Here is a 27155-nt window from a genome sequence, read left to right as displayed (position 1 = left end):
GTATTATTTAACTTGGAATTGAGTGGGTACATATTTATTTAGAGACATATTGTGGTCACTGTGGTGTAAACACCTGTTAGTCTGGCATGCCTCTTTCCACTGGACCCACACTGCAGCCCAATACCCTGAAGTACAATACCTGGCATTTACAGTACCCACCTCCGTGTCATTGGTGGCAGTGCAGCACCTGGCATCTGATGAATCTGGTCCATGTCTGTAAGAACAAAGGCGAGGAATGACAAGGGAACTTTGATGTGAAGGAAGCAGATCACACTGTCTCTGTACGTGCCTTTCAGTTGCTTCGATTTTACAGGGATGTTTAAAGCCATAATGTCATTAAGGCAGTATGTTTTTTAAGAGGATAATAAATCTATCAAAAAACTATAATATTGTCCAAGATATACAAAACATGTGGTGTAACATCTAAAACAGTTACTGTAACTACACTGTCACGATGGCTCATAAACAGCAAGCTGAACATTGAGATTGATAGGCCTACTTACCCAATATCTTCTTTAAGTCATAGGACAATCATATGAGAGGTCATAGGGCACAAACATGGACACAGATATGGCACCATGGCAATATAGAGTGAATGCAAGTTGATGGACATCTCTCCATGTTTCTCACTCATACCTCCTCCCCACAGCGTCACAGGAGAGCTCATGTGGGGACCAATCATGTTCCAATATCAGTCTCGTGCTCTCCACCTTGTGGCCCTGAGCAGCATGACTGTTTTTCTGACTCCTGTAGTTGTAGATTGGGCATGAAAAGCAAACATACGCTGAGTGCCGATGGCCAACTCAGAACTCACACAGCAAGTTCGGGTAGCTAAATATATGACCTGCTATTAATAGAGCCACTGACATATAGCACAAATAAACAGTTCAATATGTGCAGAAAAGGAGGTAGGATATGGGTCAGAGCTTATCATTAGTAAGCATCCTGCTCTTATGGCATCCAACTGAAACAGCTGTGGAGCAAGACAGACAGATCTTGACCTAAAATTAAACTTTTGAGGCATAAACATCCTCAGAACTTTTATAGTGGAGGAAGATAACCAAAATATAACATTGGAAGTTAGAACAACTTTTTCCTACTAAATACATTTGCATTTTACCATAGGCTCTAGATACCATGGAAATATCCTAGATAAACAGATCAAGAATAATGTATATTTAAGTGTATTTTATTGAGAGGGTCAAATTTAGGGGAATATCTTCAGATTGGATAATGTGAAGCAGCAGGCAAATAGATAAACTGTTTCAACTTGTGTATAGGTAATGGAACCTTTTGAAGACAACAGTGCATAACAAGTTTGATTCATTCTTTTAATTTCTAACAACTCTTTATTATTTGACAGTAGCCTAACATTATTGCCTGGACATTGTAGAACATTTAGGAGAGTTTTATAACTTGTCACGGCGGAGGGGTTTAGACTATAAAAAGATACCCTTTGGGTGAAATTATGTTCCTGTGTTCTGCTTAAAATGAACCCACCATCCCCGGCAACCCTAAAACGAATTATCGATAATCAATATTAATTAACACCACTAAACTACCAAGTTGGTGTTAAGCACGACCTTCCTTATCCAAACCCCTGACATGTCTCCCCAAACACCACTTTCAGTCTGTAGTCTATGGAATTTCTCACACGTTTCAAACAGCAGTGTAAGTGTATCAACCGACTATATGAGCGCGTTTTCGTCTCTGTAATACTATTGGTTGGGTATGGACCAGAAGGCGGAGCATGCCGGTATACGCTATTTAAATTGCTCTGGCGAACTATTTGCGAACCACATTATCAAGACCAGTCATTTTAGTGACATGAGGGACTGTCGGTTATTGCTGTCATCATAACAAGGCAACTACTTAAAAACAGAAACAAATGGTTTGAAAAGTGTGGATACCAGAGAACATAACTTCTGGAATATAATTTAAACTGTCCGTTGATCCGGTCTACAAATGAGCAACTGGTAGGTTTAAAAACCTCTTTCTAGCAATTCGTATCAAACTTTTGGGGAAGTTGATGATGCTGAATGCATGACATGGAAGAATACTGGAGTCTATTACATAACTATTAGCCAACTCAATAGACTCGGTTTTATTTTATTTGATCTCTAGGCCTATTTGAAAAGCGAGCAACAGTGGCACTTGAATGGATGCGCGGCGCAGGGGAGTAGGGATACGGGCGATTTACACGACAAAGTCATACCCACTGTGGCTGATAGCTTGCAGAGTATATAACTGCTATTCATCATTGTTTATGAATTTTAATCATTTGATCTAACTATTTAAACCCATCATAATACGTTTAAGTGCGATAAACATGTCATGTTTATGCGTGGGCTGATTCATACATGTATGATGCAATAGGCTACACTTCTTACAAATATATGCAAAACAACATTTTACATTTGCCATGCAATCATTGTAAGTCATAGGCCCTATATTATCCATGTAAACAGATATGCTTGTAGGCCTACAGTTCTAACTTGTCTGAATTGAATGTTTGAAAGACGCAGTTGGTTCCCATTTTTTTAGGCCGCACCTGTTCGTATTTGTAGATGGCATTTGCCTTATTTTGAGTGCCGCTTGGAGCCTGGCTGTAGAGACATATTTTATTGTATGTTAAAATGGTAGTCGTAAATTAAACATTGTAAAATACGTTTTTTTGTGTGTGGCTGCAGAGGTATAGTAGCACTGTAACAATTGCAAGACCATCCCTTAGGCACCCGTGAACAACTGTGCGCTGGCAGTAGGTCAGGGTTACCGTAAATTCTGTAAATTCTGTTTCTGCAGAAAAACTTCAACCATGACATTGTTTCCAGTGGATGTTGGCACTATATATACATCTCTCAGATTAGGCCAGTCCATGAGTACTGTGATTCCATTTTCCACAGAGCATAATTATCCCACTGATCAAAAAGGGTCTGTAATAATAGAATAATAGACAGTTATACTTTTCCATTCTGTTATCATGGTGCCATAAAAACAGATAGGAATATCGCTGTTTAGTATCTATTAATCTTCCTAAAAGCAACACAAAATGAAGGATCCTGTCAAATCACAAAATCTAAATGAACAAAGGAAACAAAACAGCCTTATCTATTCAATTTCGACACTGAAATTCCTATTAATCAAGTATTGTGTAAACCAGACAATCATCCTAATTGATATTCATTGAAGAGAGGTTGTAATGTTGACTGACTTTGCATGTCATATTACTGATTACTGCCAACAATGCAAACTTCCCCAAATAATGCCCAAGTTTGATGACAGAGGTGCTCTTAACTCCACTCATCACCAACATGCTTTTTGAGATCCAATTTAATAAGAGATTTTAGGACTAATTCTAGGAGCTGATACTGCAGACATCACACTTTAAAGATCGAATCCTTAATAGTGAAACGTCCACGTCCGTTTGTGATATTACAACAACAAAGAGATTACTGCAAACAATGAGCAATGTTTTCTTTTCCCTTGAACAGTCATTGCAAGTGTTATAGAACAGCAGCATATGTACTGCCATTTTTTTTTTCTTGATGCACAATGCTCCCCACCTCTGTTTCGTCAACAAAACAATAACAGCCATGGGGCGGACAGTGGTGCAGTTTCCCCTAGTGCGGATTCCATCTTTAAACTTACTTAGAAACATAAAAATAAATATCTGAAGTCATTCTACACACTACAGAAATCTTTGTAAATTAACTTAAGAGAGACTGCAGTCTAATCATAGCTAAACATCTCTGATGTGTTTACTCTGTGTAAAGTAATTATATTTGGGGATTTAAGTATTGCAAACAAGGGAACACAAAGAAAATATATATTTTCCTGACGCACTCATGTCCATTTTCATCATTGACTCTCATATCATCAAATCTCCCAAAAGTCTTTACTAAATTCAATACATTTCTTGTAAATGGAAAAAAAATAACCAAACAAAACAAAAGCGTTCACAATGTCCGTTGCAACCATGGCTAGGACATGTATAACAGAGCAGACACAGGCAGGAAGGGCTCTCTTTTAATGAGTGGTGTTACAGTAGTGCCAGAGTTAGAGCCCTCCCAGAGTTAGAGCCCCCTTTTGTCATAAGCCATTTTGCTGCTGAGAGAAGATGAAGTCCCAGAGGACTCTGTGAGTCAGCAAGTTACATTGATGCCCTCAAATGCACACATGAGCCAGAGAAAGAGGGATACTGTGTACACTTTCATGTTCACATTTCCCCACTAATCGGGAAAGTTTCCACAAACATTTGTGTAGTCAAGTCACACAGCAAATGGAATAACTGTTATTTCTGTACCACTGACACCCCATTTAAAAACGCATCATTACTACCTGAAAACACCAAGCACCACTACACGGTGCCAAAAGCCCTGGTCTGCCCTAGAAAGCCTGTGTAAATTACGATAGCCAGACCGGCCAAACAATAAAAAATGTTGACGGCCGTTTTGGCCTGTAAAATTAATTTATTTTGATGAAGTTCAATCCACACAGTTAATTATTAAAAAGTTTGCTACAAATCAAGATATTTAATTAAATGGTGATCCATTCTGACGACACTTGTTGTCACACAGGACCACGTGCTGGCACAGACCAATCACAGGCTGGCAGGCTACGAGGAGGCTTGTGCCCTCATGCACACTCTTTGCACGTGCACCTAAGGGGTTGTGATGTGCTTTCCCGATGAGAGCGCAGATTCAACGAGCCTGTCAAGTGGAGATGGAGGGGCTAACCAATGTCTATGGGGCTTCCGTTATTGACGCCGACGTCATCTAGCAGCGTTGAGTTGACTCTCAGGCATGATGAAAACGATTACATCAACCATGATCCATTGTTAGTTACGACCACTTTCTCCATGATCCTTAGAATTTTTGTTTTGTTGGTGCCACTCAGCCCCATTTAGCCATATGGCGAGCTTCAAATTCAAATACTTACGGCTTCATGAGCCGTTGGGAGTTTTCCATTGGAATACGTGGATGAAGTCAGCGCTATCAACATCTACTGGTTTTAATGGGTATGGTTGTGATTAGCAAGGTATGTGAAAATGGACATTAAGAATGCACCAGTGGGCAATGAGTCAGGAGGAGTGGTGCATGCACCGTGAAATGTGACAAACAGGCTGGTGTGGCCGTCTTCACGGTAGGGTTGTCACAGTAAAAGTATTGCGATACTCAGAGGTATCGTGGCAAGGAAACAAAACATGAAGCGGACAACATTTCCTAAGGAAAATGTTCTAATGATGGAAACGAGCAGCCTTATGTTGTCAACCAGAATCACATGTTTATTTTCCAAGCTATAGCACACAATATGTTACCTACAGTAGGTTTCTTAAAGGACCAAATAGTTTTATCCATGGAAAATTAGGTATTGTAGTATCGCGATACTGGTATTGTGACAACCCTACTGTCGTGACAACCCTACTTCACAGAGTGGAAGTGACGGGCCTACTGACAACCCTACTTCACAGAGTGGAAGTGACGGGCCTACTTGACAGGTGACGGGCCTACTGACAACCCTACTTCACAGAGTGGAAGAGACGGGCCTACTTGACAGGTGACGGGCCTACTGACAACCCTACTTCACAGAGTGGAAGTGACGGGCCTACTTGACAGGTGACGGGCCTACTGACAACCCTACTTCACAGTGGAAGTGACGGGCCTGCTTGTTAAGCAATATTAAACCAATCATTCAAGACTGTTATTTCCTCTTCCATGTTGCAACAAATGTGCTGGTAAATATAACATTTTGAAAGTGACATGTGCATCCGACGATGATCAGTCGTCAGTTAACAGTAACGGTAGGTTGAGAACTTGAAAATAGTCCAAAGAATCCCGTACATGGGATCCCGTAGAAACACCGTAACCCACAATCCAACAAGAAATTATCTTGTCGACACTGAGGCCAACAAAAACAAGTATGCTTTGTGAATGACCATCAGTGGGACCTTACTCCTATTACTCTGTAACCTCTCTCAGTGGAGAGTGGAAAAGCCAGGATCGGGGTTGAATACGGTTGTTATTTTGTCATAACTGAATGAAATATTGTTGGCTTGAGGAGACGTGCTTGTTCTTGCTCTTGGGTATACAGTATTTGATGGTATTTTCAGGCTGCACACACTACATGGTAATCGATGGGATAATGATATAATAATCCATGACAGTTGGTGACTATTTCATGTACAGAGTTCAGATTGGAAGCTGTAACCTTTAAATAAGGACATTGAGTTCTTATTGCTTTTATCATGACTCGTATCATTACTAATAGATTCTTACCTCTGTATCCGTTCTTTGACACCGTCAGTAAGTCTAACACCTTCCTATCTCTTTTTCCCTCAGCATACATCATTGCTGAGGTCCGGTCGCCCGATGGGAGAGCACTGATCAACTCATCATCCTCAGCCCTGTGGATACCAGAGGCCGTCAAGGACCGAGAGAGAGAGAGGCTTTGTCTCCTCCTCCCTCCGTCCCCCTGTCCGCCTCACTTCACCACCCCATTTCCTGCTTGAGTTGGTCCCCCTTAGCGTTTCAAAACTGTTTCTCCAACGCTTTTTCCAAAAACTCAGACTGTTTTCCAAAGCAGAAGCAGCGCCACAGCCCTCCCACCAGAACGAGGTGATGGGAAGTGTGCGAGCCAACCGCTACAGCATAGTGTCAACCGAGGAGCACGGCATGAAGTTGGCCACTGCGCCAGTGCCCAACGGGTACGGCAAGGGCAAGGTGCACACGAGGCACCAGCCCCAGAGCCGCTTTGTCAAGAAGGACGGTCACTGCAACGTGCAGTTCATCAATGTCTCTGAGAAGGGCCAGCGTTATCTCGCCGACATCTTTACGACCTGTGTGGACATCCGCTGGCGGTGGATGTTCGTCATCTTCTGCCTAGCGTTCCTCCTGTCGTGGCTGTTCTTCGGCTGTGTCTTCTGGCTGGTCGCCATCTTCCACGGGGACCTGGAGAACGACGCCCAGAAGTGCGTCTCCAACGTTAGTAGTTTTACCGCAGCCTTCCTCTTCTCCATCGAGACCCAGACCACCATCGGCTATGGCTACCGCTATGTAACCGACGAGTGTCCTGTGGCGGTCTTCATGGTGGTCTTCCAGAGCATTGTGGGCTGTATCATTGACGCCTTCATCATCGGCGCCGTCATGGCCAAGATGGCCAAGCCCAAGAAGAGGAACGAGACGCTGGTGTTCAGCCACAACGCTACAGTGGCCATGAGGGACAACAAGCTGTGTCTAATGTGGCGCGTGGGGAACCTGAGGAAAAGCCACCTTGTGGAGGCCCACGTTCGGGCACAGCTCCTCAAGTCGCGCACCACTGCAGAGGGGGAGTTCATCCCTCTGGACCAAGTGGACATCGACGTGGGCTTCGACAGCGGAGTCGACCGTATCTTCCTGGTGTCCCCCATCACCATCGTCCACGAGATCAGCGAGGACAGCCCATTCTATGACATGAGCAAGCAACAGCTGGAGACGTCCGAGTTTGAGATCGTGGTGATCCTGGAGGGGATGGTGGAGGCCACGGCCATGACCACCCAGTGCCGCAGCTCCTACCTGGCCAGCGAGATCCTCTGGGGCCACCGCTTTGACCCAGTGCTCTTCGAGGAGAAGAGCTACTACAAGGTGGACTACTCTCGCTTTCATAAGACTTACGAGGTGCCCAGCACTCCGCTGTGCAGTGCCAGAGACCTGGCAGAGAAAAAATACATCCTGTCCAACTCCTTCTGTTACGAGAACGAGGTGGCGCTGACTAACAAAGAGGAGACGGACGAGGGGAACGGGGGTAGCGTGGGCCCAGACGTAACTCACACAGACAATATCTCAGACTCTGCACATCACCAGGCCACTGTGCCACTAGAGCCCAGGCCCCTGAGGCGAGAATCTGAAATATAACTGTGCAGAGACTTCAAACCACCTCACAGAGAAGAAGTTTCTGATTCTAGAATCACGTCTTGTTGTTCTAAAAGGCACATTGAGCTGAGCTGGGCCTTGTGTAAAGGACAGATTCATGCCGACGGTACTGCTGTGGGAACGGGGTAGCCGGGGACTTGTATGTAATAGTTTCTTAAAACAATGACGTATAACATTGGAAGGGATGTTAGATATAATGACTTGAAATTAGCAGGCATGTCTCTGTGTATCTGTCCAGCAAATAATGAACAAGATGGTTTTAAGAACTGTAGTTTTGATTTCTATTCACTGCCCTTTAGTTGAAAAGAAAAATGCTGCTATATGCAAATTCTCTACTTTCTCGTTTCAGAGAAACTGGGGGAAAACATACAAAGATGTCCACCCATAGAGTAAGAGAAACATTTTGAAAGTTCTGCTCTTTCAGAGTGAAAACCAAATACGTTTGTATTTAGCTAATTTGCACTTTTTAATTGATCATGGGCAACCATCTCTAAAGTACTATAAAGTTATTTAATGTTTATCCAAACAATTAAGCTGCAATTCAGCCCTTTTTCCTTATAATGAGATTGGAATTTATCACCAATTTTCCAGTGAATGCACAACTGATTTTGCCTTTGACTAGAGCCTCATGTTGCAGTGAACTGGGCGATCTTTGAAGGCTTTAGTGAATTGCATCAAAGGAAATGTCGATCAATGTAGCTTTAACCTATTGGAGAAAATACTATGCAGCTGTTGTAAAGTAGCGGAACAAACCCCCCCCCCAAAAAAACTAGATTATCAATTTGATACCTTTTAATATGAACTGCTACTTCAATACAGTACTTATCCAAAGCAGATATTTGAACCTGTATGGACTTTTGTTATTTGAGCTGGTCTCATAACAGACATACAACATAACATACTGTACATGAAAGGGCCGTTCAATGCTGGTCAATTCAATAGAAACATGCCTGTTTTCTGTTTTGTGTGAAGGAAATGAGCAGGGTGGTATTAGTATTGAAATTTAGCATAACTGAGTTAACGTCTACAAGACAAAGGGGAGTGAAAATGAGCATACAAATGTTCTCAAAAAGTGCTGCTACGTTGTTGCATTTTGTAGGGTTTGATAACAGAAGAAGCCAAAGAGTATTATTATCATCATAATAATTGTTGAGTGTCTCATCCATTTGTTAATGGTAGAAGTAGAGCATTTTTCGAAAGAAAAAAAAATGTAGAGGAAATATTTATTTTCAAACACTCCTTTTAGAAGTGTTCATAGCACTTAATTGGAACCCATTCAGCATACGACTTAATCAATCTCACTGTGATGCAGTTATGATACGCAAAGTTATGTGGCTCTTATGATGAGAGGCTTTCAGTAGTAACAAGTGTTACCGTCATTTTCATATTCAAAGCCAAAGATATAAGCCAGACTAGACTAGATCAGCAACATGTTTTAACTGTTTTTTTTAGGTGTTAGCACATGCTCAGAAAATAACTCAAGTACAGTGTTACAATAGTTATTTTTCAGTAAAAAATATGTTTAAGCAAAACAACAAAACATCAGTTTCGTCTTAGTACTTTAGTCATCCACAATTCTGCCATCACAAAAAGAGAATATCTTCTCCTAAAGTCTCTTTAAATAAGGAGACTATAAAATACAATGCATCTACCCCTCTATCATACCCTATCAATGTCTTTGCTGTTCATGAACGTGTACTTATATCCAGAGTATGCCTAAGGATTACCATGCCTTGATATCAAATATTATTTTATTTTTCATTTTTAGTTGTTTGTTGTTTTACTTGGGAATCTTGGATTGGAAAACATGGTTTAAACTAAGCCAACAGTACTGTAACCTAGGCATATTAATAAGATCTATTGAAAGCCTATAGAGTTTGCATTATGGCAAATCTATCTCCTATTTCTTTGACTGAAGGCCATTCGGCTAAAATGTTCCTTTTCTTGTACATAGACCCCCTCCCTCCCTGTTGCAGTCATTTTGTATCAGAGTCTTCCAGCTGTACTGCAAAACAATGGAATGTACAGATTTTATATTATTAATAATATTATTATTATTGTACATGCTATTATATTGTTACTTTTTTCAATAAAACCTCAATGAATGATCAAATGATGTTGTGTTCATTGCCATTGTAATAATCATTTTAATAATTTAAGATATTGACATACAGTAACACAGTAAACCACCAATTATTTAAAGTTACCTAAAAATCTGTTATTGAGGTCACGTAAAAACAAAAGTATTATCTTCCATCAAAGAAATAATACGTTAAATATCTATCATCAGGCTTCTGGGGTTACTGTAGGATGTTGTGAAAATCCCCCTTATCTTGTATCTAGTACTAGTACTAAGGCAACAAGCCGTTGAATAAACCAGACAAAGTTTGTGATATATTTATGAGAACATCTCAGTGTCCCTCTGAGAATATGAACAATCCTCAAGACAGATATGTCTTTGCCAAATGGCACCCTATTCCCTACATAATGCACTACATTTGACCAGAGCTCTGCTCCATGGTCAAATGTAGTACACTATATAGGGAGTAGGGTGCCATTTGGGATGCAATATGGAAAAATACAGAATTGGCCAAGGGCCAGTGGATCAGCTCTGGTAGAGTATGTTTTGAAGGGACCCTGTACATGTGCGTCAGAAGTCTTACCTTCTACAGTAGTGGTTTAGCTTGTGATACTAAGCAGCACCCCTGTCCTACGTCTTGTCGTCTTCCTAGAACGCATTAGGGATTATTATTAAACCAATAGGGATTAGCAGCACCCCTTTCTATTTCTCTCACTCTGACACACTCCACCTACAGTATATCCATCTCTTTCAGTTTCTCTTGATTCGACACACTTTCCCCGGCATTTTCCTGCTCTGTACATCGCTCATCTTGTCTTGCAGTCCACTGTAATTGTATTGATCTTTGTGCTGCTCATAATGACTGTTCCAATTCTCCACAATTAGTCTATGAGTGTCAATCTGTGGTTTCCAATCAACTTCAGCTACTGTAACTCCCCAGACCATGAGAATGGATTGCTGTATTTCAAGTATGACCAGAGTATGGTCAGACTTTGGGCTAATTTTCAATACTCCAAGGTATTGAGTGTTTTTATCACTGATTTATCTCTACATCCCGTCATTTACATGTATCTCAACTGTAACATTGAGTGCAAATTTGGTTTTATTCTCCAAGATATAAAAAAAAATATATAATTTAAGTTTCTAACATAGTCCATTTCTTTCAATGATCTCTGCACAACAGACAGTCTTATAGTGTCAGGGAAATGTGCAATGATACATCTCAAGGTTAAGTGCACACAATTTCCATAGCAATCACAGAAACTTAATTCTGCCAGGCCCCACTGCACTTTCAAGCTGGCGTGCCCAAAGAGAAGGAGAGCAGATCTCATTGTAATGTTTACCAGTGCTATAATGCACACACTATACTTACAAAATATTTAAGACTCTATTGATTCTCAGGGACTATCTCTGACTCCAATTTGTCCTCCCAAGGCACGTCAACCTTCCAAATTACAAAACTATCTGTCGAGGGAGGTGCTCTGGCACTGGCACTGGCACTGGCACAACCACGTCCCTTGACTAGCAGACCAGACGCACCTGGCGGGCAAGACAGAGGGATAGAAGGCACATCAGTGGCTACTGGTCACACTAGAAATACAAAGTAAGGACCCAACAAACCAATATTTCATTAGTGACAGATATTATGGTTAAACCGGGAATCTATAGGAATTGCTCTAAATCACAGGTCTGCTCTGAAGACAAAATTAATGAGAGAAAAAAAACATTGTTTGAAGCTTTTTAACAGTGTCTTGTGTAATTGCCCTGTCATCATGTCACAAAGACAAAATCCAGTATTGGAAGAGAGGAAAAAGAAACGGATGACAATAAGCCTCCACCCTTGCACGTGTGTTCAAGAGAGAAGAGGGAGGATGGAGAAAAACAGGATAAAACCGAGCTCCATGGAAAATTCCTAAATTTACAGTTCATGAAGATTGACACTAATGTCAACTTCTGGAGTCTTAACTCTGGCATCAGTGCTGTGGATGTGTGTGTGTATTTGTGTTTGATGTATTCTGGCAGCTAAGTGATCTGATTCACTTCCTATCAAACTGGCAGAAGAGAGAGAAATGGAGTCAGATAATAACTCCAGTTCTGTTTTAAGAATCGACTCATTTGTCAAGAATGACTCAAAAGCCCTATGGGCCCTGGTCAAAAGTAGTGCACTATATAGCGAATTGGGTGCCATTTGGGATGAAGACCAAACACCACCAAACATGAAGCTATTGGCCACATGTGGGTATTTGGTGGGCAAGGTGGGCGCCAAAAACACCAAGCCCACACCAAACCCAGCACCGGCTAGCCCACACCAAGCCCAGCACAGGCTAGCCCACACCAAGCCCAGCACAGGCTAGCCCACACCAAGCCCAGCACAGGCTAGCCCACACCAAGCCCAGCTACGTCATAATGTAGAGGCAGGTTCTAATTAGAAAATTTGCAGGCGTGGTTTCAGCATATACTCCAATTCATGTTGTTAAGTGAAAAATAACAAAATTTAAAAACACCATTCAAGCCATTGAGCATTCCGAATGATCTTGGAATCTTATTTTTTAGATATGACCTTGTAGCTCTAAGGTCACAAGCAATTTTTGTGTGAACATCTCTTGGAGTGTCGTTCCAGTTTAAGTGTTCTGTTGTGTGACGTCAAAAAAAATATAATAATAACAATAATTTAAAACCCAAAGTGGACTCGTGATGTTGTTTTGTTTCTTCAGATCAGAGGGAGCAGGCGCTAAAGTGGACTTGTGATGTTTGTTTGTTTCTTCAGATCAGAGGGAGAAGGCACTCCGTGTGACTCAACTTGGGGAAATACCTGTTTCTTGCTTTGCTCTGTTGAAGGGAGTGATTTTTGTGGTAGCGTGTGTGGAGGAGGAGCAATTTAAGTTGAAATTCCTGGTGTTTGTGATGCCCGCCATTTGGTGCAACGCATATCCGGTGGGGAGCATGGTGAAACCGAGATGACACAGTCTGTTATTTTGAGCTTCTATTCAGAGTCTCTACTTGACATGGTAGTTCAAATGTATGAGTTATGCTGTTAGAGCTTTTGTACCGAATACACTGCGGTATTATAGGTGTCACGTTTATGGTCATGTCGCAGCAATGTGTAGGAGAAAGATTCCAAGATGTGCGAAGTGTGCAGGAGGACATGGGACAGAGGAATGTGTAGTTTCGGTGGAAAAAGTTGTGTGTGTCAACTATAGGGGTGCCCATGTTGCTGGAGATCGGAAGTGTCTGGTGCGAGAGAGGCAGGTTGAGGTGGCCAGGGTCAGAGTAGTGCAGAAGATGTCTTATGCTGAGGCAGTGAAGAAAGTAGAGGAGGGTGGATCAAAGGTGAGGGACTCTGAGAGGATCACTGTGAATAGTAGATCTGTGCCAGAACAGAGGGATAGGCCAATGAATGATATATGTTTCAGTAAGGTTAGCTTCTTAGTGTTCATAGCAATAGTTATCAACTGTACTGCAGAGATGGAGCGTAAGTCACAGAAAATAGATGTTGTGGTGGCAGCTGCAGAGAAGTATTTGGGTGTACGATATTTCACTTCAGAAGAGTTACAGGGTGTGTGGAGTGGTAGTGTCCCGTCCTCTCAGGCCATTGGCCTGGGGTAGGATCAGATAGGGTTAAAGTAGTGTAATAAGGTGCTGGGTTTTAATATTGGATGCCAACCGCCGTTAAACTCCACCGAAGAGGATAAACACTGCCATTGATGAAGTCTGTAAAAAGACTTAGATAAGTGCATGTCAGATAAGATAAACGTTTAAGTAGTAAAAATATGTATATAGCAACATCTCTGTTTTCTTTCTGATGCAATGTAATGGGCAGCCGATCCAAAAGGGTTGGCTTATTTCAGGCGAAGTGAGGGCTGCCCACAATGGGCCACACTGGGGCAATGCCTTGAAGGCTAATGTGGAGCCGTACGAGCAAAGGTGCATCGGCCCAATGTGGGAAGCTTACGTGGGGCCAATATTTTAGCCCTTATTGGACCCACATCATGCCAATGTCATGTTAGCTGGGTATGTACCGCCAAGGGAGGAGGGCAATAAAAGTGAGACACAGAGGGGGACGTTGGTGGGAAAGTATGGAGCAAGGAGTCAATCCATTTCTGGTTACACCATTTAATAATCAATTTATTCATTGAATTATTCATTTAAAAGTAGTGACTAGGAAAGGCACATTGAAGCTACTTCCTGTTCAAAAGGAAATAATAGTCCAATATTGTTAAGTGCCTTGCAGTGTAGCAGTGTAGCGGTTCTGGCTACTGTTGGTGAGCTTCTGTTCTTCTATTGTGTCTTTCAACCCTCCACCCTCCACCTCCGCACCTCCCCTGTTTATGCAAACAATAAAGTTGTATATGAGCAGAACAAACATCCCAAATAGGAAATGTTGGACTAACTTTCATTATGCAAACCCATAAGAGACAGAGACCAGGTATTAGCGGCAGTTTATAGTTCGATAATCTTTAATTTAACAAAATTTGACACTTTTTTTGCTCAGCCATTTATCAACCTTTTGAATATTTGTGATTTTCCAAGATCCGAATCAAAGGACAACAGTTTAGAGCTATAAAATGGGGGCAACAACACAAAACAATCCACCTCCCTCCCCAAGCAAAATATGACCGGAAACACCCTTTCTTGCTATTGAACCTGAATGGGAACTTAGCTTTTCAGACAGATCCAGCTTTCTTCCAGACCTGTGATCCCTCCGGTGTTTGCTGGATTGAACCTGCCAGACAAAACCTGCCTCAGAAGAGCAGCAGGGTTAGGTAGGTTCCCTTTTGCTTTGGGGACGTCAGGGTCAAATTGAAAGGCTTTTTGGCAGATTTGTTTTTAAAAGACAATGTGATGCCATTACAACCAGATTACAAAAGGACCAAAAACTGGTTTTAAATATGTAATGATGTAATTTCAACCAGTTTTAAACCAGTTGCGCATGTATCATTGGTATGCCCCAATGGTCAGTTCAGTTAGTGCTCATGTTCTTGGACCAGAGTTCCTGACCTGTTCTGTCTGAACGTGTTGACAGTATGTGACAGTGTCGAAGGTTGCAGTGATTTATAATACAGTTGAATGACGGATGAAGGCAGAGGAGGGCTTAGAAAATACCTGCCCAGTTGAAAAATAACTGCACCTCCAAGTATGAGGATACCTCCAGGGTCCACCGAAGAGGGAGATGGGGCAAGTAAATATGTACCTCACAATGATAGACAACAACAAGATAATAGTTGGGCGACTGGCCTCGGAAAACTACACGCAGTGGATAACTTTGTTTATCCCTTGGCATCTAGCATAAAAAACAGTTTTATATGTGGACATACATTTCTGTATATTTGATCTTGATGATCAAATGTGTGAAATACGCCTGCTCATACCAGCGGTCGATAATACACTGTTTTGTGATGCTACCTATCTGAGCCATTCAAATGACTTAGCAAGGTGATAGAGGACATTTTCAAGAACCGGACAGTCCAGGGGCTTCAAAAGCCTAACTAGCTCTGACTCCTCAATGCCGACTTTGAAGCTTTGCCAGATACAGTTGACTTCTCTTTGGTGTCATGCCAAACACAGTCACCATCAGAGACAAGCCACTCTGTAACAAGACAGCATGCAACACATTGCTCTTGCGCTAAAAACTTTTTTGTCCTCTTTCAAATTGTAGAGCAGCAGTCAGAAACATGACAAACCACATCACAGTCTTATTATTTTCGTACTAGTACTTAAGTTGCTAAATGTACTTACTACGACTGTCCTATGTAGATACGTGGTTGTCTCACCTAGCTACACTATATATACAAAAGTTTGTGGACACACTTTCAAATTAGTGGATTCGGCAATTTCAGCCACACCCGTTGCTGACATGTGTAAAAAAATCAAGCACACAGCCATGCAATCTTCCTAGACAAACATTGGCAGTATAATGGCCTTACTGAATAGCTCAGTGACTTTCAATGTGGCAGTATCACCTTTCCAACAAGTCAGTTTGTCAAATTCCTGCCCTGCTAGAGCTACCCCGGTCAACAGTAAGTTATTGTGAAGTGGAAACATCTGGAAGCAACAATGGCTCAGCCGCGAAGTGGTAGACCACACAAGCTCACAGAACGGACCACAGAGTGTTGAAGGTCGTAACACGTCCAAACTCCCTCTGGAAGCAAGTCAACACAAAAACTGTTTGTCTGGAGCTTCATGAAATGGGTTTCCATGGCCGAACAGCCGCACAATGCCCACGTTTAGGGAGTCCGCCTTCAGAGTAAAATTGAGCTTGTGTCCACGAAACCTTTAAGCCACCCACATCATTCCATCTTTCAATGGGTCGATCATTGATCACAAGAGGTTTGATTGCCATTGTCGATTGGGAGCAATAAGTTATAGAGCAAGTTATGACATTTATAGCTCCAGAGATATGATCTGTGTAATGCATTAATTTCAAATAGGAATGTGCACACCATGGTTGTACCTGGTATTGTACAAAGCTAACTTAACTTCAAAAGTATTGAAATGAATGGCTTGCACCATGAATTATGCATAATATTACATAATAATTTTTACATAACAGTGTTATGTGTTAGATACTTGTAGCTTTGTACTTCTATAACTGGGCAAAATCAGTTAATACGTTTTATTTTTATTTTTACTGCTATTGTATCACACTGCATAATTCATAATTATCTCTCTTCCCATTGAGTTAGTTATCCTCTATTGGCTGAAATAACTGTCCTGTACTGTGGAGCAGACCAGCTGAATACTTTTCTTAATACCCAAAAGACTTGTTTCCATTTCCTGCATCTGCTGTTTGACAGCGGCCCCAGGCAACAGACACACACACACACGCACAGACGTAAGACTCAAACCGCATAGCACTACAGCACATGCCCCTGTGTAAAACCGAAAATCCCAAGTATGTCTTGATGGTAACTCTACCCAGACCTGAATGAGCGTATACGCCACTACCCTGGTAGCAATCTTGTTCAAGATCTTAGAGGATCTTGTAAGATCTTGGTACTCTTGTCCTACAGTATCTATAAGGTACTATCAGCTGGCAAAAAGTATAAGAGAAGACTAGTTGAAACTAGTCCAGATAACTTTTTCTTCGAGTCTGAACAATCAACCCTCCAATCAAATCACATTTTATTTGTCACATGTGTGGTAAACAGCAGGTGTAGACTAACAATGAAATGCTTACTTACGGGTCCCTTTCCAACAATGCAGTGTTAAAGACAAATATATATATTTTTTTTTAAAGCAATCATTATCTACGTAAGGGAAGGTATTGTAAACATGGTATCTATTTGGTTCATGTCCTCTCCTCTCCTTTGTCCCGGATTAAGGGATAAAGATACACTCAACCTGGCACATGCAGGCGGACATACAGGCACAACCTAGACCAGACAGTGGTGAGGGGCCAGATATAGGGGTTAAGGGAGGGTTAGGTACAGGGTCCAGGGTGGCACTGCAGCTGGTCACAGCAACCTGAGCCTGTAGAGGAGTGACAAATGGTCTGCTCAACATTTATATCTCTCTCCCTTTTCTCTCGCTATCTCTCTCCTTCCTTCTCCCCCCTCTCTCCCCCCTCCCTCTCCCCCTCTTTATCTTTATCAGCCCAACTAACCGGTACCTGTATGTAGCCTCGCTACTGTTATAGCCTCGCTACTGTATATAGCCTCGCTACTGTTATTTTTCACTGTCTTTTTACTGTTGTTTTTTATTTCTTTACTTACCTATTGTTCACCTAATACCTTTTTTGCACTGTAGGTTAGAGCCTGTATGTAAGCATTTCACTGTAAGGTCTACACCTGTTGTATTCAGCACACGTGACAAATAAACTTTGATTTGATTTATCTCTCTCTCTCTCCTACCCTTCTCTCTCTCTATCCCTCCTTTCTTTCTTTCTCTCTCTCCCCTTCTCTCTCTCTTTCTCTCTCTCCCCCTTCTCTCTCTCTCTCTCTCTCTCTCTCTCTCTCTCTCTCTCTCTCTCTCTCTCTCTCTCTCTCTCTCTCTCTCTCTCTCTCTCTCTCTCTCTCTCTCTCTCTCTCTCTCTCTCTCTCTCTCTCTCTCTCTCTCTCTCTCTCTCTCTCTCTCTCTCTCTCTCTCTCTCTCTCTCTCTCTCTCTCGACTGAGGAAAAACATCAGCTACTGAACGACCGAGGAACAACACCAGCTACTGAACGACCGAGGAACAACACCAGCTACTGAACGACCGAGGAACAACACCAGCTACTGAACGACCGAGGAACAACACCAGCTACTGAACGACCGAGGAACAACACCAGCTACTGAACGACCGAGGAACAACACCAGCTACTGAACGACCGAGGAACAACACCAGCTACTCAAATCAAATCAAGTTTATTTTATATAGCCCTTCGTACATCAGCTAATATCTCGAAGTGCTGTACAGAAACCCAGCCTAAAACCCCAAACAGCAAGCAATGCAGGTGTAGAAGCACGGTGGCTGGGAAAAACTCCCATGAAAGTCCAAAACCTAGGAAGAAACCTAGAGAGGAACCAGGCTATGAGGGGTGGCCAGTCCTGTTCTGGCTGTGCCGGGTGGAGATTATAACAGAACATGGCCAAGATGTTCAAAATGTTCATAAATGACCAGCATGGTCAAATAATAATCAGGAATAAATGTCAGTTGGCTTTTCATAGCCGATCATTAAGAGTTGAAAACAGCAGGTCTGGGACAGGTAGCACGTTCGGTGGATGTTACTGAACGACCGAGGAACAACACCAGCTCAATATAATTCAAAGAGCATTTTGATGCTATATTTATTGGAAAGGCCATTTTAGTACAACTTTTTTAAACGCTTCTGAAGCCTGTATATGTTTGATGGGGGATGGTGTTCCCGTGTGGCTCAGTTGGTAGTCTGTGGCACAACAAGTTCATGGTTGTGGGTTCACTTCCAATGTGGGACCAGTATGAACATTTATAAAATCACTCTGGATAAGAGCATCTGGTAAAAATAGGATGAATGAAGCATCAGACTGAAAAGATTATACAACCATTTCAGTCAAATAGATACAGAGAGGGTGGCCTCTTTCCTGTCTTTGGCCAATGAGAGAAAAATTACCCATTCATGTTAGACTATTTTGGAAACAATTTCATTCTACTAGTGGTGTTTAAGCACACACAAACATGACAATGTTATTATGGCCCTATAAAGTCCTCTTGGTTTATAAAGTCCTCTGTTTTTTCAAATAGTCAGCTTGTGAGCTTTACCCAGCACTGGATCAAATGCTTTCGAGGAATCAAGGAAATTGTCTTTGAGGCCCAAAGCCCACCCCAGTGTTCCATTGTGCCTTTCCACACCAGATGGAACTGGGAGGGAAAGGGAAGGGAAAGGGGATACCTAGTCAGTTGTCCAACGGAATACCTAGTCAGTTGTCCAACGGAATGTATTCAACTGAAACGTGTCTTCCACATTTAACCCAACCCCTCTGAATCAGAGAGGTGCGGGGGGGTGCCTTAATCGACATCCACGTCTTTGACAGGAAACTGTCATACATCTCATCATGGTTCCACAAATTATTTGTTTATCCAACTGTTTTGTTATTGTAACAGCATCAATATAAACAAAATGTTGGCTGTATATCTTAGCTAGCTACCCCAAATGGAATTGTCAGCACTGTTTATCAAGCTAGCTAGCCAGTTCATCTTGAACAACTTCAGTGGAAACTTTACAGGGGGAAGTCTGGGCACATTACATACAGTGCCTTCAGAAAGTATCCAGACCCCTTGACTTCTCCACATTTTGTTACTTTACAGCCTTATTCTAAAAAAGGTTTAAAACAAAATATAAATTTTTGCACACCTACATTTGGGGATTTTTTGGGTGGAGTTTTTGCTTTGTCATTATGGGGTATTGTGACGAGGGGGAAAAAATATTTCATCCTTTTGAGAATACGGCTGTAACCTAACAAAATATGGAAAAGTAAAGGGGTCTGAATACTTCCCGAAGGCACTGTATACACAGGTAACTGCCAAAATAACACCAACATAAAGTGTCTATGGCGTTGGGCCACCACCAGCCGAGAGAGCCACCAGAACAGCTTCAATGTGCCTTGGCATACATTCTACAAGTGTCTGGAACTCGGAGGGATGCAACACGAGAAATTCCACAATTCAGTGTTTTATTGATGGTGTTAGAAATGCTGTCTCTTGCGCCGCTTCAGAATCTCCCATAAGTGTCAAATTGGGGGCCTCCCGGGTGGCGCAGTGGTCTAGAGCACTGCATCGCAGTGCTATGCTGCGCCACCAGAGTCTGGGTTCGCGCCCAGGCTCTGTCGCAGCCGGCCGCGACCGGGAGGTCCGTGGGGCGACGCACAATTGGCTTAGCGTCGTCCGGGTTAGGGAGGGTTTGGCCGGTAGGGATATCCTTGTCTCATCGCGCTCCAGCGACTCCTGTGGCGGGCCGGGCGCAGTGCGCGCTAACTGAGGGGGGCGGGTGCACGGTGTTTCCTCCGACACATTGGTGCGGCTGGCTTCCGGGTTGGAGGCGCGCTGTGTTAAGAAGCAGTGCGGCTTGGTTGGGTTGTGCTTCGGAGGACGCATGACTTTCGACCTTCGTCTCTCCCGAGCCCGTACGGGAGTTGTAGCGATGAGACAAGATAGTAATTACTAGCGATTGGATACCACGAAAATTGGGGAGAAAAGGGGATAAAAATTAAAAAAAAAAAAAAAAAAAAAAAAAAAAGTGTCAAATTGGGTTGAGCACACACGCACACACTTTAAACCCCCTATGCTCCTTTGTGACCCCTCTTTCAAAGTCACTGAGATCTCTTCTTCTAGCCATAGCAGCCTAAATAATGAGCAACTGGGTATTTTCATATATGACCCCAAGCATGATGGGACGTTTTTACAAGCATTTCACTACACCCGCAATAACATATGCTAAATATGTGTATGTGACCATTAAAATTTGATTTGATTTTGATTTAGTTGGTAAATTAAGTAAGGAACCACACCTGTGTGGAAACACCTACTTTAAATATACTTTATATCCCTAATTTACTCAAGTGTTTCCTTTATTTTGGCAGTTACCTGACAATGTTTACATATCATGACTATTAATGACGTCTAGAAGTTTGTACATTATGAATTTCCCATTTGGCATGTCTCTCGATGTAATGACATGACAACTGCAACCCTTCCCTTGCTTTTGTTCCATGCTGGCTGAAGACCTAGCTAGCCAGTAACTAGCTAACACCAGACACAGATAAATGGGGGAAACCTCTAATTGTATTTGCTGACACGTTGTAGTCAAAATATTGGCATCAGTAGATTAGCTACCTAGCTACGTAAACAACACCCCTCTGTGAACATGCCTTCTGCAACGTTGCTTAATCCCACCGCCATTCCACCTCCAGAATCCAAGTGTTTGACATAGGGGAGGGGACCAGTAACTTAATGATTCAACTTTAGCAATATAGAAGCAACAGTAATTTCTCATACTTTGGTCATTATACTTCGATCTGGTTTCATCCAAATACATTTCCAATTTCATGAAAACATGATTTTGACTGTTCGAGACCTTTAAAGTGTACTCTGAGTTCGTTCCTTGGCCTTAAAATATACCCAGACAGAGCTGGAATCCAGTCTGAAGTTGAACCCCAGACCACCAACCTTCCATTACAACACCATGAACTACAATTGACAAAACAAATTTCAAACCCTCTAGTCTAGTTAATTCAATGTATGCATCCCATGGCACCCTATTCGCACTACTGTAGACCAAGCCTATAAAGGGAATAGGGTGCCAATTGGAACACAACCAAAATGTTCAGGGGCAGGTGCATCCCTGAATTCCTGGCTTTGTAAGAAAATACAGTCACAGAGCCGATTCCAGGCATAAGCGACATAAGTGGTCGTTTAGAGCCCCCGTCCAAAATCATTCTGGGTCGCAACTTACTTTTGAGAGTTAGAACACTAAAATACACAAGGTGCAATTTCTAAAATTGGTTGTGCATCAGCAATTATTATTTTGTTATGTCAGTCACTGACACTCACTCAATTATCAAAATCAGCTAACAATTATTAGATTGGTAAGTTAGTCTAGCCAGCTATCTAAACTTGTGGCAATCATGGCCGAATACCGACCGGCATGCTGGGCATGTGTGCATGTGCTCTGACCTTTGGGGGGCCCCATTGATTGTGTTAGACACTCTCACTCAGATATCATTAACATCAGTGGAGGCTGGTTGGAGGAGCAAAAGGAGAATGGGCTCATTGTAATGAATGGAATGGAATAAATGGAACAGAGTCGAACGTGTGGTTTCCATATGTTTGATGTGTTTGATACCTTTCCATTAATTCCATTCCAGCCATTACAATGAGTCCATTCTCCTATAGCTCCTCCAATTAGCCTCTACCAATTAACATGACATTAATCTTGGCAAAAGGTGTAGAATTGCAGAATATTTGCTTTGAAGCTGCTAACATTTATCTCCACCCCATGCCAAAATGGGTAGAATTGCAGAAAATTTGCTTTAAAATTGCTAACATTTATCTCTACCCCATGACAAAATGTGTAGAATAACAGGAAATTAAGATTACAACTAAAAACGTTCTATCCGCCATCAAGAGGGGTCCACTTAAAATGTTTTCCTGTGAGGCGGGGGCAACCAAATCTCGCTTAGGGCCCCCAAAAGGCTAGGGCTGATCCTGTACATTCAAATGACCTTGAGTAAAATGACCTTGAGTAAATTACCTTAAGTAAATATATCATAATATTATCAGCAATGTGCACAATAAACTAGCTGTTGAAGAAAGTGCTATGGTTAACTGTAATCAAAATCTTGGATTAATGATACCGATTCTATTTTATTTATACTCGAATTAGCATAATATACAGTACATGAATGTGAAAAAGGGATTGCAATGCAGCGCTGTAATAACAAAATAATGATGTGGTTTAATGTGGCGTACCACATCTGAATGACATTGCATCAGGGAGGGTGACGAGTCCATGGTTTGTGCCTAGCTGCCTCGTGGTCTGAATCAGACCAGAGGGGTATAGTATAAAGGAGGATCAATGAGTTAGCCAGCTAACTTTGATAAACAACCAAAAATAACTATTTATTTCAGTTCATTAGGAAAGCTGAACTTAAGTATACGTTTTTGGTTGTTGAGTCAATTAGACCATACCCATGTCAAGCTTATCTTCAAATACAGTGGGGAGAACAAGTATTTGATACACTGCCGATTTTGCAGGTTTTCCTACTTACAAAGCATGTAGAGGTCTGTAATTTTTATCATAGGTACACTTCAACTGTGAGAGACGGAATCTAAAACAAAAATCCAGAAAATCACATTGTATGATTTTTAAATAATTAATTTGCATTTTATTGCATGACATAAGTATTTGATCACCTACCAACCAGTAAGAATTCCTGCTCTCACAGACCTGTTAGTTTTTCTTTAAGAAGCCCTCCTGTTCTCCACTCATTACCTGTATTAACTGCACCTGTTTGAACTCGTTACCTGTATAAAAGACACCTGTCCACACACTCAATCAAACAGATTCCAACCTCTCCACAATGGCCAAGACCAGAGAGCTGTGTAAGGACATCAGGGATAAAATTGTAGACCTGCACAAGGCTGGGATGGGCTACAGGACAATAGGCAAGCAGCTTGGTGAGAAGGAAACAACTGTTGGCGCAATTATTAGAAAATGGAAGAAGTTCAAGATGACGGTCAATCACCCTCGGTCTGGGGCTCCATGCAAGATTTCACCTCGTGGGGCATCAATGATCATGAGGAAGGTGAGGGATCAGCCCAGAACTACACGGCAGGACCTGGTCAATGACCTGAAGAGAGCTGGGACCACAGTCTCAAAGAAAACCATTAGTAACACACTACGCCGTCATGGATTAAAATCCTGCAGCGCACGCAAGGTCCCCCTGCTTAAGCCAGTGCATGTCCAGGCCCGTCTGAAGTTTGCCAATGACCATCTGGATGATCCAGAGGAGGAATGGGAGAAGGTCATGTGGTCTGATGAGACAAAAATAGAGCTTTTTGGTCTAACTCCACTCGCCGTGTTTGGAGGAAGAAGAAGTATGAGTACAACCCCAAGAACACCATCCCAACCGTGAAGCATGGAGGTGGAAACATCATTCTTTGGGGATGCTTTTCTGCAAAGGGGACAGGACGACTGCACCGTATTGAGGGGAGGATGGATGGGGCCATGTATCGCGAGATCTTGGCCAACAACCTCCTTCCCTCAGTAAGAGCATTGAAGATGGGTCGTGGCTGGGTCTTCCAGCATGACAACGACACGAAGCACACAGCCATGGCAACTAAGGAGTGGCTCCGTAAGAAGCATCTCAAGGTCCTGGAGTGGCCTAGCCAGTCTCCAGACCTGAACCCAATAGAAAATCTTTGGAGGGAGCTGAAAGTCCGTATTGCCCAGCGACAGCCCCGAAACCTGAAGGATCTGGAGAAGATCTGTAGGGAGGAGTGGGCCAAAATCCCTGCTGCAGTGTGTGCAAACCTAGTCAAGAACTACAGGAAACGTATGATCTCTGTAATTGCAAACAAAGGTTTCTGTACCAAATATTAAGTTCTGCTTTTCTGATGTATCAAATACTTATGTCATGCAATAAAATGCAAATTAATTACTTAAAAATCATACAATGTGATTTTCTGGATTTTTGTTTTAGATTCCGTCTCTCATAGTTGAAGTGTACCTATGATAAAAATTACAGACCTCTACATGCTTTGTAAGTAGGAAAACCTGCAAAATCGGCAGTGTATCAAATACTTGTTCTCCCCACTGTATATATATATATATACAGTGGGGAGAACAAGTATTTGATACACTGACAATCTTCTACCGAAACCAATACCAAACCAATCAGGTGGTTGTTCGACAAAAGGATGCTTTGGATGTCATTGATCACGTGCTTCTGATAAAGTATTCAGGCATCGGCAAACTGCTTTACCAAAAGGACATGGCAAAATGCTCAACCATTTAAAGACTTACTACCACTCCAATCTGTCCATTATATATTTAAAATAAATTGGGGCACTATCACCACATTGGAGTTAAGTTGGTACAGCATTCTCACTCACAGGTGCAACAAATATAGCCTCTTACAAGGCATGCCTCAAAATATGTTAAAATAAGACAGAGACAACAATTCCATGCACCCACTAGTGGTCAAAAGGTTTTGGTGCGCCAAAGATACAGTATGGTACTGTATTTTGTGGGGTGGAATTACAGTACCATTCGAAATAGAGATTTTTTTCCACAATGCACATTAATTAACAGTATGCTGCATTAACACATTTCAGAGATTTTTTGAGTATTGGTAATACCTAAAATTAACAAATAAAAATCACAGTTTTCCGTCAGGTCATACTTTAAAAAAAATCTAAAATAGTCTAAAATATTGAGAATTAAAAACTTGCTGCATGCCATATACAGTGGGGAGAACAAGTATTTGATACACTGCCGATTTTGCAGGTTTTCCTACTTACAAAGCACGTAGAGGTCTGTCATTTTTATCATAGGTACACTTCTACTGTGAGAGTCGGAATCTAAAACAAAAATCCAGAAAATCACATTGTATGATTTTTAAGTAATTAATTTGCATTTTATTGCATGACATAAGTATTTGATACATCAGAAAAGCAGAACTGAATATTTGGTACAGAAACCTTAGTTTGCAATTACAGAGATCATACGTTTCCTGTAGTTCTTGACCAGGTTTGCACACACTGCAGCAGGGATTTTGGCCCACTCCTCCATACAGACCTTCTCCAGATCCTTCAGGTTTCGGGGCTGTCGCTGGGCAATACGGACTTTCGGCTCCCTCCAAAGATTTTCTATTGGGTTCAGGTCTGGAGACTGGCTAGGCCACTCCAGGACCTTGAGATGCTTCTTACGGAGCCACTCCTTAGTTGCCCTGGCTGTGTGTTTCGGGTCGTTGTCATGCTGGAAGACCCAGCCATGACCCATCTTCAATGCTCTTACTGAGGGAAGGAGGTTGTTGGTCAAGATCTCGCGATACATGGCCCCGTCCATCCTCCCCTCAATACGGTGCAGTCGTCCTGTCCCCTTTGCAGAAAAGCATCCCCAAAGAATGATGTTTCCACCTCCATGCTTCACGGTTGGGATGGTGTTCTTGGGGTTGTACTCATCCTTCTATTCCTCCAAACACGGCGAGTGGAGTTTAGAGCAAAAAGCTCTATTTTTGTCTCATCAGACCACATGACCTTCTCCCATTCCTCCTCTGGATCATCCAGATGGTCATTGGCAAACTTCAGACGGGCCTGGACATGCGCTGGCTTGAGCAGGGGGACCTTGCGTGCGCTGCAGGATTTTAATCCATGACGGCGTAGTGTGTTACTAATGGTTTTCTTTGAGACTGTGGTCCCAGCTCTCTTCAGGTCATTGACCAGGTCCTGCCGTGTAGTTCTGGGCTGATCCCTCACATTCCTCATGATCATTGATGCCCCACGAGGTGAGATCTTGCATGGAGCCCCAGACCGAGGGTGATTGACCGTCATCTTGAACTTCTTCCATTTTCTAATAATTGTGCCAACAGTTGTTGCCTTCTCACCAAGCTGCTTGGCTATTGTCCTGTAGCCCATCCCAGCCTTGTACAGGTCTACAATTTATCCCTGATGTCCTTACACAGCTCTCTGGTCTTGGCCATTGTGGAGAGGTTGGAGTCTGTTTGATTGAGTGTGTGGACAGGTGTCTTTTATACAGGTAACGAGTTCAAACAGGTGCAGTTAATACAGGTAATGAGTGGAGAACAGGAGGGCTTCTTAAAGAAAAACTAACAGGTCTGTGAGAGCCGGAATTCTTACTGGTTGGTAGGTGATCAAATACTTATGTCATGCAATAAAATGCTAATTAATTACTTAAAAATCATACAATGTGATTTTCTGGATTTTTGTTTTAGATTCCGTCTCTCACAGTTGAAGTGTACCTATGATAAAAATGACAGACCTCTACATGCTTTGTAAGTAGGAAAACCTGCAAAATCGGCAGTGTATCAAATACTTGTTCTCCCCACTGTATATATATATCAAAATATTTAGATGTTAGCTGACTAACTTATTAATCCTGCTTTGTAGTACACCCCTCTGTTTTAAAATAGCATTTGTTTGCTCTTCCAATACTTTATCTGCGCTTGATTGAGATTGCCTGATGCTGTCATGTTTT

The 27155-nt window shown here is 42.2% G+C and overlaps 1 protein-coding gene across 1 annotated transcript; it reads left to right on the top strand.

Moving 5' to 3' along the window:
* The first annotated feature begins 1814 nt into the window (after window positions 1-1814).
* Window positions 1815-10020, top strand: LOC139571225 (inward rectifier potassium channel 2-like). The gene is made up of 2 exons (XM_071393877.1): window positions 1815-1976; window positions 6339-10020. The coding sequence occupies exon 2, from the start codon at window positions 6618-6620 to the stop codon at window positions 7887-7889; it is 1272 nt and encodes a 423-aa protein (XP_071249978.1). The 5' UTR covers window positions 1815-1976; window positions 6339-6617; the 3' UTR covers window positions 7890-10020.
* The last annotated feature ends 17135 nt before the right edge of the window (window positions 10021-27155 follow it).

Source organism: Salvelinus alpinus, chromosome 3, assembly GCF_045679555.1.
Source record: "Salvelinus alpinus chromosome 3, SLU_Salpinus.1, whole genome shotgun sequence".
In the NCBI taxonomy this organism is placed as follows: Eukaryota; Metazoa; Chordata; class Actinopteri; order Salmoniformes; family Salmonidae; genus Salvelinus; species Salvelinus alpinus.
Note: the sequence above shows the minus strand (reverse complement) of the source record. Positions and strands in the feature narration are given on the sequence as shown.